This window comes from Sitophilus oryzae, unplaced genomic scaffold, assembly GCF_002938485.1.
Source record: "Sitophilus oryzae breed Bouriz unplaced genomic scaffold, Soryzae_2.0 scaffold_165_pilon_pilon, whole genome shotgun sequence".
Lineage (NCBI taxonomy): Eukaryota > Metazoa > Arthropoda > Insecta > Coleoptera > Curculionidae > Sitophilus > Sitophilus oryzae.
This window is the reverse complement of record NW_022146347.1, coordinates 541,423-556,493: the sequence shown is the minus strand read 5'-3', so window position 1 is coordinate 556,493 and position 15,071 is coordinate 541,423. Positions and strand designations below refer to the sequence as shown.

Below are 15,071 nucleotides of genomic sequence, written 5' to 3'. Positions count from 1 at the left end.
CTTGAAGCGTACATGCAGTCACAAAATCTATCTGTCAACTGTCTATAGTAATGTGGTAATAGGAATGGTATAGAATATCGATACAAATAAATAATAAGGATTTTAGTGTATTCTTCTCAACAAATTTATACTCTATTTGTATTTTTTCAAGCACTGCATCGACACAAAAACAATTTAAATGATGTCTATAACAGTTTGGTCAAACGATCATTACAGTTCTACAGTCACTTTTAACCCAATGATAGTTAAACATACCTTTAGAATTTTTTAGAATTTAGAATGAGTGGGAGGGGGGTTAATCACTGCGACCTTACAGATCTATTGTGTCCCCTTTTCTTGAGTTATAACTCATCATACAGTCCCAGGGCTTTGACAAAAGCCAGTATCTGGGACGGTTTTATAGAGGGTAGTTCTCCATCTCCAATATCAGTCGTACCAAAGTTCATGGCACGAATGGTTGTCGTCTCGGCGCACTCAGTGATGAGGTGTACTGGTGTTTCCCCATTTTCCCTACAGAATCTGCATTCGCCGTTTCTTCTTAGTTTCAATCTACTGAGGTGTTCATTGAGGAGACAGTGTCCTGTTAAAAACCCCGTGACAATCCGAAGATTGTTCTTACTTAAATCCAAGAAGATCTTTGATTTTTCTTGATCGTAAGCCCTCAGAAACTTCTTCGAGTGTCTTAGACCGTTGCAAGATTCCCATTCCAGGTTGCGGATGGAGTCTTCCAAGTTCTTGAGTTCCGCCTTGAGTTGGTTACCACTTGGAAAGCAGAACGGTTCTGGTCCAGTTAGTGGAGTGTTCGCTCCTTTTCTAGCTAGATCATTTGCTTTTTCATTGCCTCCTATTCGTTGTTGAGCAGGCACCCAGAGTAGGAGGACTTTGTTTTCTTTGCCTAATTTATTCAGCTTCTCTATGCATTATTAAAACATACTTTAAATATACCTTAGACTTATACTAAGGTTAGATTAAATTTGTGAAAAAAGTGTCAAAACGTCCGTTATCCTATGATCTTGGTACGATCTTTCTCCGTTGACGGACTGGAGTAAAAAATTTACGGATGAAAAGTAGCGTGAAAACGCTATGACCGATCGGAGCATCGTCGGACCATCGTATCAACGGATAACGGATGCATGAAAATCAAGCTTTAGACCCCACTGTTTTTCATATAAAAAAATTAAAAATAACTAATTTATGCAAGCGTGAATATTCTGCCATAATGCACAAAACAGAATCCTTGATAAAAAATGAAAAAGGATTTGATGCCACACTTATTTGTGTCTGTGGGAGAATGTAACATTTCATTTAACTTAAACGCATGTTAAGAAATTGTTCAAATACTGATAGAGGATGATTTACCTAAGAAATTAGAGAGTTCTAGTGTAGAAGTATTACTTCAACGAAACCTGAACAGATGTTTTACCAAGTCATTAACGGTAAAAAATTATACAGGGAGATTCGAACTTGGTGTTTTTTGTTAAACAAGGAAAATAGTAAATCCAAATGCACATTTGGTAGATGGAACCCAAAAGCACTAAAATATTTTGGCAAATGGAAAAATGTAACATGCAGATATTTCGAAAAGTGTTATATTTAGGTATACATAAAGTAGTTGCATTTATTTTTGATGTATAAAATAAAAGAACCCAAATGGAGATTACAATAATTTAAAATAATCGACTATATTAATCTAAATTTTGTCATTTTTCTATTAGCACCTCGTACAATATTAAATGAATGATTGTAATAAATCAAGAAAATGTACGGGAAGGGTGAAAACTACCCCCACCTCTATCTACATTTTAGTAGAAATATTTTCCTACTCCACTAACTACCGATTTTTTTCCCGTGAAATGGTCCTTATACCGGGTGCGTCTCAAAAGTAGCTCACCCCTATAACTTTTTTTTTCACATAAAAAACGAAATTTGGTATATTAATATATGACATAAATTAGGATTGATTGACGTATTCAATTGTTTTCGGTCACTTCCTGTTTCACTGGAAATGACTGAAACTTTTGATTTTTAAATGGCACCCTGGATGGATATATTTTTACTTTATTCGATAGAAAATGACATTCTGAATCGAAATATGTATTTTAAATTTTAATCTAGAGTGCCATGGCTGTGTTAAAAACACTAATCTTTAATGAAGAAGCCTTGGAAAAATAGATTTGATCGTCTAATGTTTTTACTGTCTTGTCCTGGCCGGTTAAAAGATGCCCAAATCGTATTTTTAATCATATCTCAATTTTTTCAAATGGAACAAGGGTGGCTCATTAGCATCTTTGGAAAAAGCATTTTTTTTACGATAATTTGATAGGTACCACACACCTGGTATTTCGAGTCAAATTGTCGTTATGAACCGCATGTTATAATTTGAAATAAACCATATGCGAAAATGTCAAGTTGACATATGATATGTCTTTCTATTCAGAGTGTCATTTTCTATCGAATAAAGTAAAAAAAATAATGGGGTGTCATTTGAAAATCAAAAGTTGTAGTCATTTCCGGTGAAACCGCAAGTGACCGAAAACAATTAAATGTCTATCAATCCTAATTTATGTCATATACTAACATACCAAATCTCGTTGTTTTATCTGGAAAAATAAAAAAGTTATAGGGGTGAGCCACTTTTGAGGCGCACCCTGTATATAGTATTTACTACATTTTTTGTCTCTTTAAAAAACCGTCACATCGCATGTTTTTGGTTTGCCAAAGCAGACCTACAAAATATACAGGGAGTTCCAATATTTCGTGGACATAAAACAACTACGTATTTTTTTAATCAAAATAAATAAATTGGCTACGATTTACCTTTATACAAAAGTGCTTCGTTTGTCCGTTAGAGGGTATCAATAAAAAATTAACCCGAACGTTAATTAATTTAAAATTTATGAAGCTTATTTTCAAATATCATTTGTGATACCCTTGATTATGGATAGACAAGGGTGAGACTAACATAAAATTCCAATTCCCATTTTCGCCAACTAGATTATTAGAGCATACTAGATTTTAGGCGCCTATACTATAGGGCTTAATGTGACAAGAAATATTTTTTGGAAGTCAGATTCGAAAAAAAAATTATTTCGCTCAAAAAGTATGCGCGGTGGCGTTTTCTTTTTACAAGAGACAAAAAGAAACGTAGTAAAAACTATGAGAACCATTTTACGGAAAAAAATCAGTTGTCCGTGGAGTAGGAAAATACTTCTACTAAAATTTATGTAGGGGTGGGGGTAGTTTTCGCCTTTCCTGTACATTTTCTTGATTTTTGTGAGTCAAATGTTAAAGTGCTTAGCAAAACATATGAGTTTTGGTGTGTCTACCAAAACTCATTGAAATCGGAATATCAGTTCTTAAAATATCTTAAAAAATGTGTTATTTTTTTTTTAAATTTGATGCCGTCTAACGGACAAATGAAATACTTTTCTATAGGTGTAAATTGTGTCCAATGAACTTATCTTGATTCTAAATATACGCAGTAGTTCTATATGTCCACGGAATATTTGTACTAGTGATGGGCATTACAATTCTTTTTAGTGAATGGATTCACACGATTCAATTTCTCATATTGCATCAACTCCTATGATTCGTTCATTTGAACGAACCACATGCGCAATTTACGTTTCATAAAAACAAGAATCGTAACAGGCACTACCGGCGATAATTTGGTCGGACGGACTTAAGAAACCAATAGTTTTTTTTAGAAACCAAAATATACAGTTCTTTTATTTGTTTTTTCAACACTTTATAGCACTGGCGTAATTGGATTAAGTTATGAATCTAATTCATATTTATCATTTATTGAAGACTTCTTAATACCAATTTAATATTTTTAGAGCATATTTTAATTCCGATTTAATAATAAATAGTATAGTATATACTACCGCACGATCGAAAAAAAATGGCCACCTGTTGGCTTGGAAATGAACATCGATAACATTTCCTATATAATTTTACATAAACATGACAGCGATCTTCATTTTATAACCATCGCTGACGCCGTTTTTTCATCATATTGAGCAGAGCACAACAATATTTATTTAGAGTTGCATAAAAACACTATGTCGTCTTAGTCCGACATTTAATGCTTTATAGTCGGTAAATCTTATTTTAACAAAAATATTCACTTGAAAATTAATTTCATTACTGATACTCCAGTACTAAGTACAGTATAAATAAGTTTTTTTTTGTAAATAATTTTCTAAACGTTTGCATTTCATGCCCATGATATTTGTTTAGGGCTTTTGTTCAAGTCTAAATATTGATGCCCGACTCTCTCTATGCCTATATCACCGCCGAGCCGTAGAAGCGAACGATCCCATTGTAATTCGATTCAATTTTTACGACTCTTTTTTACGGCTTATCGTTCAAATTTTATGGATCCTGGCCACGATTCAATTGAACAAACCCGATTGTAAGCAATGAATCAATTCTCACGACTCTGAACGATAGAGCCGTAGAAACGAACGATCGCATTGTGATCCGATTCAGTTCTCACGACTCTTTTTTACGACTCGTTCATTCAAATTTTATGGATCCGTGGTGGCCACGATTCAATTGAGCGAACCCAATTATAAGCAATGAATCAATTCTCACCACTCTTTGATCGAACGAGCCATAGAAACGAACGATCGCATTGTGATCCGATTCAATTCTCAAGACTCTTTTTTACGACTCGTTCATTCAAATTTTATGGATCCGTGGTGGCCACGATTCAATTGAGCGAACCCAATTGTAAGCAATGAATCAATTCTCACGACTCTATGAAGGAACGAGCCAAAGAAACGAACGATCGCATAGTGATCCGATTCAATTCTTACGACTCTTTTTTACGACTCGTTCATTCAAATTTTATGGATCCGTGGTGGCCACGATTCAATTGAGCGAACCCAATTGTATGCAATGAATCAATTCTCACCACTATTTGATCGAACGAGCCGTAGAAACTAACAATCGCATTGTGATCCGATTCAATTCTTACGACTCGTTCATTCAAATTTTATGGATCCGTGGTGGCCACGATTCAATTGAGCGAACCCAATTGTAAGCAATGAATCAATTCTCACGACTCTATGAACGAATGAGCCATAGAAACGAACGATCGCATAGTGATCCGATTCAATTCTTACGACTTTTTTTACGACTCGTTCATTCAAATTTTATGGATCCGTGGTGGCCACGATTCAATTGAGCGAACCCAATTGTAAGCAATGAATCAATTCTCACGACTCTATGAACGGACGAGCCATAGAAACGAACGATCGCATAGTGATCCGATTCCCATCTTACGACTTTTTTTTACGACTCCTTCATTCAAATTTTATGGATCCGTGGTGGCCACGATTCAATTGAGCGAACCCAATTGTAAGCAATGAATCAATTCTCACGACTCTATGAACGAACGAGCCATAGAAACGAACGATCGCATTGTGATCCGATTCAATTTTCACGACTTTTACGACTCTTTCGTTTAAATTTTATGGATCCGTGACCAGACAATTCGGTATGTATATATGGCTGGCTGCATTATGTGTATATGTCGTAACAACGATAATAATCTGTAGTTGTAGTTTCTGTTTATAGTGTGTCTGCCGTTTTTCAATAAAAGTTACTAAGTTTTGCTCCTGGTTTATTCAGCCGTATATATTTAGCCGAGTCTCTGAACAATAATACGACACCGTGCTGGCCACGATTCAATTGAACGAACCGTATTCTAAGTAGTGAATCGAATCTCAGGATCATTTTTAATATTCGTTCAAATGAACGACCACCTCTAATTTGGACACCTTGTATAACTTTGATATTGATTTGGGCATGTTATGTTCGTAGGAACTTTTTATTTTATTATTATCTGTGGTATCACTCACTGAAGTTTGGTACTTTATTTTTTTACACGCTGTAATTAAGCAAATATCGAGGCAAATATTTATTTTATAAAAATTAAATATTATTTTTTGAGCAATATACAACTTTTTCAGCAAAGCACATTTTATTTGATAATTTAAATTAATTTTATTTATTGTTCTTGTTTTAGGCGATTTCGGAAAATATCAAGCATGGCAATTCACTTTACACATTCTCTCAGCTGTAACAGCAGGATTGAATATGTTGTCTCTAGTTACAGTGGCCGCCGTCCCAGAACACAGGTATAATGCAGATATAAAAAAAGTAAAAATAACTACTAAATAAATTACTATACGTAATATATGCGGCGATTAATTCAATTGAACTCATCTAAATTCTACAGTCTCGAGTTATAAAGAAAATGCAAACTGGTTTATTGTTTTGGTTTTGAGAAAATTATACGTATTATTACAGCATAATTGAAAGTACTTATTACTGAGTTACGATTATGTAAAAATTAAGTAACATTGTTGTTATCAAGTCAAATTAGAGACTTAGTTACTTTGTGTACAGGGTGTTCCACTAAGAATTAGTGATGTGTCGGTATTTGAGTAACGCGATTTTGGAGAGGTATTTTTTTGTAACGAATCAGGAACCTGTTACTGAACAACGACGAACATAATAACGACGAATCTAGAAATTATTTATAATCGCTCCAGGAGTTAGCTCGAACCGCAGTAACCGTATAGCGACGTGTTTCGCTCCAGCAACAGTTGCGCTCCTATAGGGGCGCGATTTCGTCGGTCGCGAAAAGTAGTAACTGGTAAAGTTCAATCACGATGTGTTTCGTTCCAGCCGTCGCGCTCCTAGAGTCGCGGGTTCGTCTGTCGCGAATAGGTGTAACTGGTAACAACCTATACCGCGACTGTTTCGTTCCAGTGGTTGCGCGACTGCTGGCGTGCTTTGGTCGGTCGCTATTGGCGTTGATACTCCCGTTACAGTCGTTACGTTACTTTCGAGATCGCGATTATCGGTAGGTCTAGATACTAGGAATTTTTGATTGATAAGAAATAATGTTAGGTAGGCCAAAAGGCCAAAACTGGACCCTGCAAGATCAATACCAAGGAAGTCTTGATTTTATTAGAATACCTATCGAGTTTATGTACTGTTCTAACTCAAAGAACTTCAGTTTTTGTCTGCTACTACGAATATTTTATTAGCTCACAAGGAACTATCTCAGTTGACAATTGAGCAAACCATAGGCATGTCAGAAAAATTGGAATTAGCATTGATTGAAGAAATAATCCTTCAATCAACAGTACTATTGTACTATAATTCTCATTTTTATATAAAATGCTTAGTTTCTAGTATAGTTCGTATAGTTTTCCAGAACCGATTAAAACGTAAACACTTCCGTAATATTAAATTAAATTATTCTTATTCTGATAATCACTATAATACTACTCATTATTCATCAAAAGAACAATATAAATTATATCCCACTTAACATTATTACGCAGTTGATTTATTTAAATAAAAATATGGAAGAAGTGTGTCGCTTTAATAAGATGCAAAAGGTTATAAATGTTATCTCTAAAAGTTTTTTAATAAAATTATTTATGCACTTTATCGCTAAAAAATTACTTAATATAATCTAACTAGGGTACTCGTTAAATTAATATAATAGAGTAATGTTTGATTTTTTTTTATTAAAATCAATATTATTATAAACTCGATACTTTAATGAGTTTGATATAATTGAAAGAGATTGTGAATCAACAAGAATTTAGTTTTTAAAAGAGCTCTACGGATTTTTAAACATTAAATTATTTAAAAATACATAAAAATCTTATTATCTATAGTTATTGATTACCTATAATAAATTTTATAAGGCAATCATAATAATAAAAAATACGATACGTAAAACTATAATACTACATTGTAAATATCAGAATATTTGAAAAGTTGAGTTCTGATATTTGCTGTTATTTCAGCGATATTAACAAAAATTTTATTTATTTCACATTTTGCCAATGTTTGTAAAATAACTAGTGTTACAAATAATATGTAATTGTAATAAGGCTGAAACTATCAAAACATATTTACTAATATCTTAGGATTATGTAAATCGATAAAAAAGGAAGCCAAAGATGCAATAATATACAGGGTTGTTTTAAAAAATCATCCGGATCAACTCACACTTTTTTGAGCCACCCTGTAAAAATTAAAATATTTTCCTGAAATACATCCTAATACATACTTTAGGTTTGCACTTATACAAAATTACGATTAAAGTTTTTTATTATAGGAGCTACAGATACCCAGCGCACTGTTGCCAGACTGCAAAAATGCAAAAGATTAAGTACACACACCGGAAAAATCTAGGGATATCATTTTATTAAAGTTAAAAATCAATGATTTAAATAAACAACCACATATTTGTCGGCCGATTCTTTCTACTTCGATTGAAACGAAGTAGTCACACTAGTTATTTCTAAATTTGGGATATTTGCAGAAGTGTTTGTGCATTTTTTATCAAATGTATAAAAAGCACCTAGCATCAATTGTTCGAATTTAACCTGTACTGGCTATGTTTTGATGATAACTGGCCAAAATTCATTCAAATAACTCTGTTTAGTATTAAACGACATTATGGAGCGTAGACATCTTAACAGAGACGAAATGCTAAGGGCCATGGGTATGCTCGAAGCTGGAATGCGCCAAATCGACGTAGCTAGAGCATTAAATAAAACGCAAAGTGTAATATCGCGATTAAGTGCACGCTACCGTGAAAGTGGTGATGTTGTTGAAAGGCACACAGGGCGACATCGCATTACTACCCCTCAGCAAGATCATTTTTTACAATTAAATGCTCGACGCCGACCGACTCTTACAGCACCAGAGCTTAGTTTAATTCTCCAGGAAACACATAATGTAACCATTAGTCCTGACACTGTTCGCAATAGATTAAGAGAGGTCAACTTAAGAAGCAGACGCCCCTGGAGAGCTCAACCCTTAACGAGAGGAAATCGAGAGGTACGATATTTGTGGGCTCAAGATCATGTTCAGTGGTCAAATGAACAATGGGCCAATGTTCTCTTCACGGATGAGTCACGCTTTGGAATTCATCGGATTCGAGAAGGCTTAGGGTATGGAGAGAACCGGGAAATTTTATTCGGTTGGATCATGTTCAGGAAGTGCACCCTTATCAAGGTGGAACAGTTATGGTCTGGGGAGGAGTCAGTTAGGCCGAAACCGATCTCGTTTTTCTTGGAAGGTTTCTAACAGGAATCACATATCGTGATTTAATTCTTGAGCCTGTCGTGTTACCATATGCCAATGATTTTGGGAGAAACTTCATTCTCATGCATGACAATGCACGGCCTCATACAGCCAGAGCGGTAAGTGAGTTTATCAATGCTCATCAATTAAACATCTTACCCTGGGCGGCACAATCTCCTGACCTCAACCCCATCGAGCACGTATGGGACGCGATCCAAAGAAGAATTTTGAGAATGGGTATGCCTCGTGAAACTCGTAGGGATCTGGTTCGGGCCGTGAATGCAGCGTGGCAGGCTGTACCTCAAGAAGAGATCGACAACCTGATCAGGATGGAGAGACGTAAAAAAATGGTTTTATCTTTTTTTTTAATTCACAGTTTAGAATTAAAAAAAAATGTGTATATTTTTTTGAGTTCAATAAAAATCAAGGTAAATTTGAAAAATTCGGTAAATTTCGCATTTTTATTTCCAATACGTCCTGTAAACTATTTGTTTATTTTAATTTTATTATATCAGAAATGCAAATAATAAAATTACTGATGATGGCTGGATAAAAGTGTAATATCCCTAGACTTTTCCGGTGTGTGTAGTACCACTCATTTCAACATTTTTAACTCATAATTATAAACTTAAAGTGTAATGTACTGCCAATAAATAAACAACGGCAAACAATAACCACGGTTGTAAAGTTCAAACTAAATAATCAAAAATATCCGGAGAAATGAATTATAATTAATCAATCAAGGAGAGAGGGGTAGTAATAACCACTCCTTTTCTAATGATAAACCTAATCTCGAACCTGCGCCTGCGACATTCTCGACATTGTCGGTATTTACTTCATAGTCGACGTATTCTTGACGTGCTGATGCCCAACTCTGCTAAATATACAGGGTGTTTCAAAAAACATGTGCCATCTCTCGTGAGGAGATTCCTTACGTAAAAAAAAGATTTATTTTTCATATCAACATATGTCCGATTCTGTTTTGTTTCGTAGCTACAAGGTGTTAAAATGTTCATAATTTTTCGATTTATTATAATTTTCTTCCAAGTGCTTTCAGCGATTCGAATTATATTCTAAGGGTAAAAGTTACTATAAGTGCTACATATTTTAATGCTAAAAAAGTGTCGATAAATACATGAAGGTTTGGTTGGAATATTTTCCAAAAAAAACATGTGCGTCACTGACTTTTTTTTCTTTTGATATCAAAATTGTGTAGGCCGTTTAATGCCAATTAAAGTTGTCTCTTGATATTTTGTCAATTTCGGCCTCCTTGATGAGATAAATTATAAATTTTACCTAATTTGTTATTAAATATTATTACTATTAGTACAACCTACCTAATTTCAAATAAAAAAAATAATGGTATTTAAGATAATTACAAAAAACCTAATTTTATAAAATAATACTCATATTTAAAGGAACTTTTTTTCATATTTTTTGATGAGGAATCAATGAGTATTTATTTAAAACTTTCGCCAGTTAATGATATTAAAATTTTTTAAAAGTTGCTATTAGACTTGGATCAAGGCAAATTAATTAAAATGCATTTATCTCATCAAGGGGGCCGAAATCGACAAAATATCAAGAGACAACTTTTAATCAGCTTCAGCATTAAACTGTTTACACTATTTCGCTAACAAGAGAAAAAAATGTCAGTGGCGTACATGCTTTTTTTTGAAAAATATTCCAGTGATTACCTACCCATATGCACGTACATGGTGAATACGTCTACATTTTTTTAGCTTTAAAATATGTCACATTTATAATAGAATTGAGAATAAGTAGGCGGGGGAGGGGGGGGTTGGAATCAGTGCGGCCTTGTGCACAGATCTATTGTGTCCCCTTTTCTTGAGTTATAGCTCATCATACAGTCCCAGGGCTTTGAAAAAAGCTCAAAAGCCAGTATCTGGGACGGTTTTACAGAGGATAGTTCTCCATCTCTAATATCATTCGTACCAAAGTTCATGGCACGAATAGTTGTCGTCTCGGCGCACTCAGTGATGAGGTGTTCTGGTGTTCCAAACTGGTTCCAAACTGAGGTGTGTGTTCATTGAAGAAACAGTGTCTTGTTAAAAACCACGCGACAATCCGAAGATTGTTCTTACTTAACTCCAGGAAGATCTTTGATTTTCTTGGTCGTAAGCTCTCAGTCGCATTTTTAGTAACTTTTACCTCCAAAATTTCATTCAAAACGCTAAAAGTACTTGGAAGAAAATTATAATAAATCGTAAAAAATATTGAAATTTTAATTGCTGTAGCTACGAAACAAAGCAGAATCGGTCCTATGTTGATATGAAAAATAACTCTTACATTTACGTGAGGAATCTCCCCATGAGAGATGGCACATGTTTTTTGAAACACCCTGTATAATCGTTAATAATTTTGCTTATTTTCCGATATGTTTTTATTTAATTATGTTTTTATTTCAGATGTGCAATACCGCAAGAAAACCTTGTATCATCTAGCAACACTTCCTTACTAGACCTATACATTCCAAAATTAGCAAATGGCAAACTGGATAACTGTCATTTGATTAATATAACGACGAATGAAACTTATGGATGTAATTCCTGGGTTTACGATGATCAATATTATAAGTCGTCGAAAGCTATAGAATGGAGTTTTGTGTGCGACAAAAGGTAAATATATTAAAATTTATAGTTAGTTTTATACCTTATACATATGTAATAGCTTAACAAAAGTTACAGTGTGATTTAAAAAAAAGACATTAAATTAAATTATGAAATAGCCAGAATGTACAACGTTTTAAATATCTCAATCCTTGTGCTGTTGACTATAAAAATCAAAAATCTATTTTTAAAACTCCTAAATACCTATAGAAACGCATGTGGAAAGTGCAGTAACCTCCATGCAGTTTTAAGAAACCCGTTTACTCCTTAATTTTATTTACTAGAAAGTTTTATGCCTTTTTTGCGTCGACAAATGCAGACAATAATAATAATAAATGGTTTATAAAAATATGGTTTTCTTGATAGTTATACGTATGATCGAAAACAAATGGCGTCCAGTTGGCTGGGAAATGACGATCGATGACATTTGCCATATAAATTTACATATAAAATGACAGCGATCTTCATTGCATAGCCATCGCTGACGCCGTTTTTTCTTTCGATCATACGGGAGATATTAATACATATAATTACATAGAACTGACGGCGCGATCTAGCAAAAACTATCTAATCTAACCGTCCAGGTAAGATGAAATTAAACAAAAATATTTTAAACTATGTAAGAATACTAAGCTAAACTAATTTACTAAAACTAAACTAAACTAACCTATTTTTAGATTTAAGAGAGAATAAATGTAAAATAAAAGAGAGGAAAAGAAATTCCACATTAATATTGATCCCTTTCTTTTAAATATTGCTTGACTTTTTTTTTAGAAGTAGATGTAGTGCCAGATTCTAAAATTAAAGTGTCCGCTAATGAGATTTAGGTGCATTATAACTAAATAATCGCTCAAACTTTCGCTCATTGAAAGAAAATTTTAAACATGCATAAGGATAACATATATATAATTAAAACTAATATAATATCCCAGCAACAGCTTGCGGTAGTCAGTTGTATCTATAGAGAAAACCTAATAATTAGTATATAAAACAATAAACCATCAATAAACTTTGTATGTCTAACAACAATTTCTCTTGACGGATGAATCAAAGACTAAAATGACATTACTCGCAAGTTTTGAAGTATAATTACTGGCAAAAGTAAAAAGTTTGTTAATTTTTTCCACTAATCGAAAATTGCTACCACTAATTTTGACGTACTGAATGCCTTAAGCTTCATTCAGAACCTCGCAATTAATGGAATAAATTAGTAGTTTCAATTAGCGTAGAAGTTTGTTCCTCTAATTTTAATGTAAGCATTCAGAACGTCAAAATTAGTAGTAGGAATTTTCAATTAGTGGAAAAAGTTACCAAACTTTTAACTTTTCCAATAATTATACTTCAAAATTTAGGAGGAATGTCATTTTGGCCTTTGATTATCATCCGTCAATACAAAATGTGGTTAGAAATCAAAAGTTTATTCTTTTATAAGCTAGATATTAGACTTTCTCTCTGGATACAACTAATTACCGCAAGCTGTAGCTAGGATATATTATTAATTTTAATTGTGTTTTTAGACATTGTGAATGATCGTAAACTAAAGCTTCATTCAGAACCTCCAAATTAGTGGAATAAATTAGTGGTTTCAATTAGCGTAGAAGTTTTTTCCTTTAATTTCAGTGTAAGCATTCAAAACGTCAACATTAGTGGTAGACATTTTCAATTAGTAGAAAAAGTTAACAAACTTTTAACTTTTCCACTAATTATACTTCAAAATTTGCGAAGAATGTCATGTTGCTCTTTGATTCTTATTGTCAAGAAAAATTGTGGTTAGAAATCAAAAGTTGATTGTTTTATAAGCTAAATATTTGTCTTTCTCAATGGATACAACTGATTACCGCATACGGTTGCTAGGATATTCTATTCATTTTAATTATGTTTTTAGACATTGTGAATGATCGTAAACTAAAGCTTCATTCAGAACCTCTAAATTAGTGGAATAAATTAGTGGTTTCAATTAGCGTAGAAGTTTTTTCCTTTAATTTCAGTGTAAGCGTTCAAACGTCAAAATTAGTGGTAGACATTTTCAATTAGTAGAAAAAGTTAACAAACTTTTAACTTTTCCACTAATTATACTTCAAAATTTGCGAAGAATGTCATGTTGCTCTTTGATTCTTATTGTCAAGAAAAATTGTGGTTAGAGATCAAAAGTTGATTGTTTTATAAGCTAAATATTTGTCTTTCTCAATGGATACAACTGATTACCGCAAACGGTTGCTAGGATATTCTATTCATTTTAATTATGTTTTTAGACATTGTGAATGATCGTAAACTAAAAAGTGTACAGTGTAATTGAAACCACTAATTTATTCCACTAATTGCGAGGTCCTGAATGAACCTTTACATTGAAATTAAAGGAACAAACTCGTACGCTAATTGAAACCACTAATTCATTCCACTAATTTCGAGGTAAAACTCCAAACCAAACTGAAACTGAATGAAGCTGTAGAAAATGTTAACAAACTTTAACTACTGCCCACTAACTATACTTCAAAATTTTCGATTACTGTCATTAATTGTATTTTTTTAGACATTGTGAATGATCGTAATCTCATACGTTTAAAGTATAATTAAAATCACTAATTTATTCCACTAATTTCGAGGTTTCTGAATGGGACTTTTTACTTTCATAATATTTGATGACACTTATTCTATTATCTATTTTTAGATGGATGGGTGCAGTTGCCCAATCGATGTACATGTTTGGTGTCTTCACTGGCGCCGTCACTTTAGGAAACATGGCAGACAAATATGGGCGAAAACCTGTATTTTGTTGGTCCGCTGTCCTCCAACTATTATTGGGTGTAGGGGTAGCTTTTACTCCTAATTATTACTCATTCATCATTATGAGATACCTGTACGGTATATTTGGATCTGCTGGAAGCTACATACCGGGATTCGTACTTACCATGGAACTGGTAGGACCCAGTAAAAGATCTGCCTGTGGTATATCGTTCCAAGCTGCATTTGCTTTCGGAATAATGCTGGTAGGTTAAACATATTTTTACAGATATTTATCAACGAAAAAAAACTATCAAAATCAAAATTATAAGGGTATTCATTTAAAAATAAAATGTATTTTATCATATTTCTTTTGGCTAATTAGGTATAGTCTGTCCAGCGAAACAATATTCTTATGACAGTAAAAGTTGTGGTCTAATCATTCTATGGATTTCAAAATAATATCGGGAGCAACTACTTCGATTGATATAACAAAATGGATATTTAGGTGCCACCACAACAAGCCGAATTCATAGTAGTTTCAACACTATCAACCACGTCCACACCAGAAGCGTATATACAGGAGAGGTA

The 15,071-nt window shown here is 33.4% G+C and overlaps 1 protein-coding gene across 1 annotated transcript in view; it reads left to right on the top strand.

Moving 5' to 3' along the window:
• The window catches only part of LOC115880878 (organic cation transporter protein), a 73,752-nt gene that overhangs the window by 56,371 nt on the left and 2,310 nt on the right, over positions 1 to 15,071 (top strand). Inside the window, exons 2-4 of the mRNA XM_030898200.1 lie at positions 6,038 to 6,149; positions 11,559 to 11,768; positions 14,428 to 14,746. Coding sequence (XP_030754060.1) covers positions 6,038 to 6,149; positions 11,559 to 11,768; positions 14,428 to 14,746 — 641 coding nt within the window. The remainder of the gene's footprint in view (positions 1 to 6,037; positions 6,150 to 11,558; positions 11,769 to 14,427; positions 14,747 to 15,071) is intronic.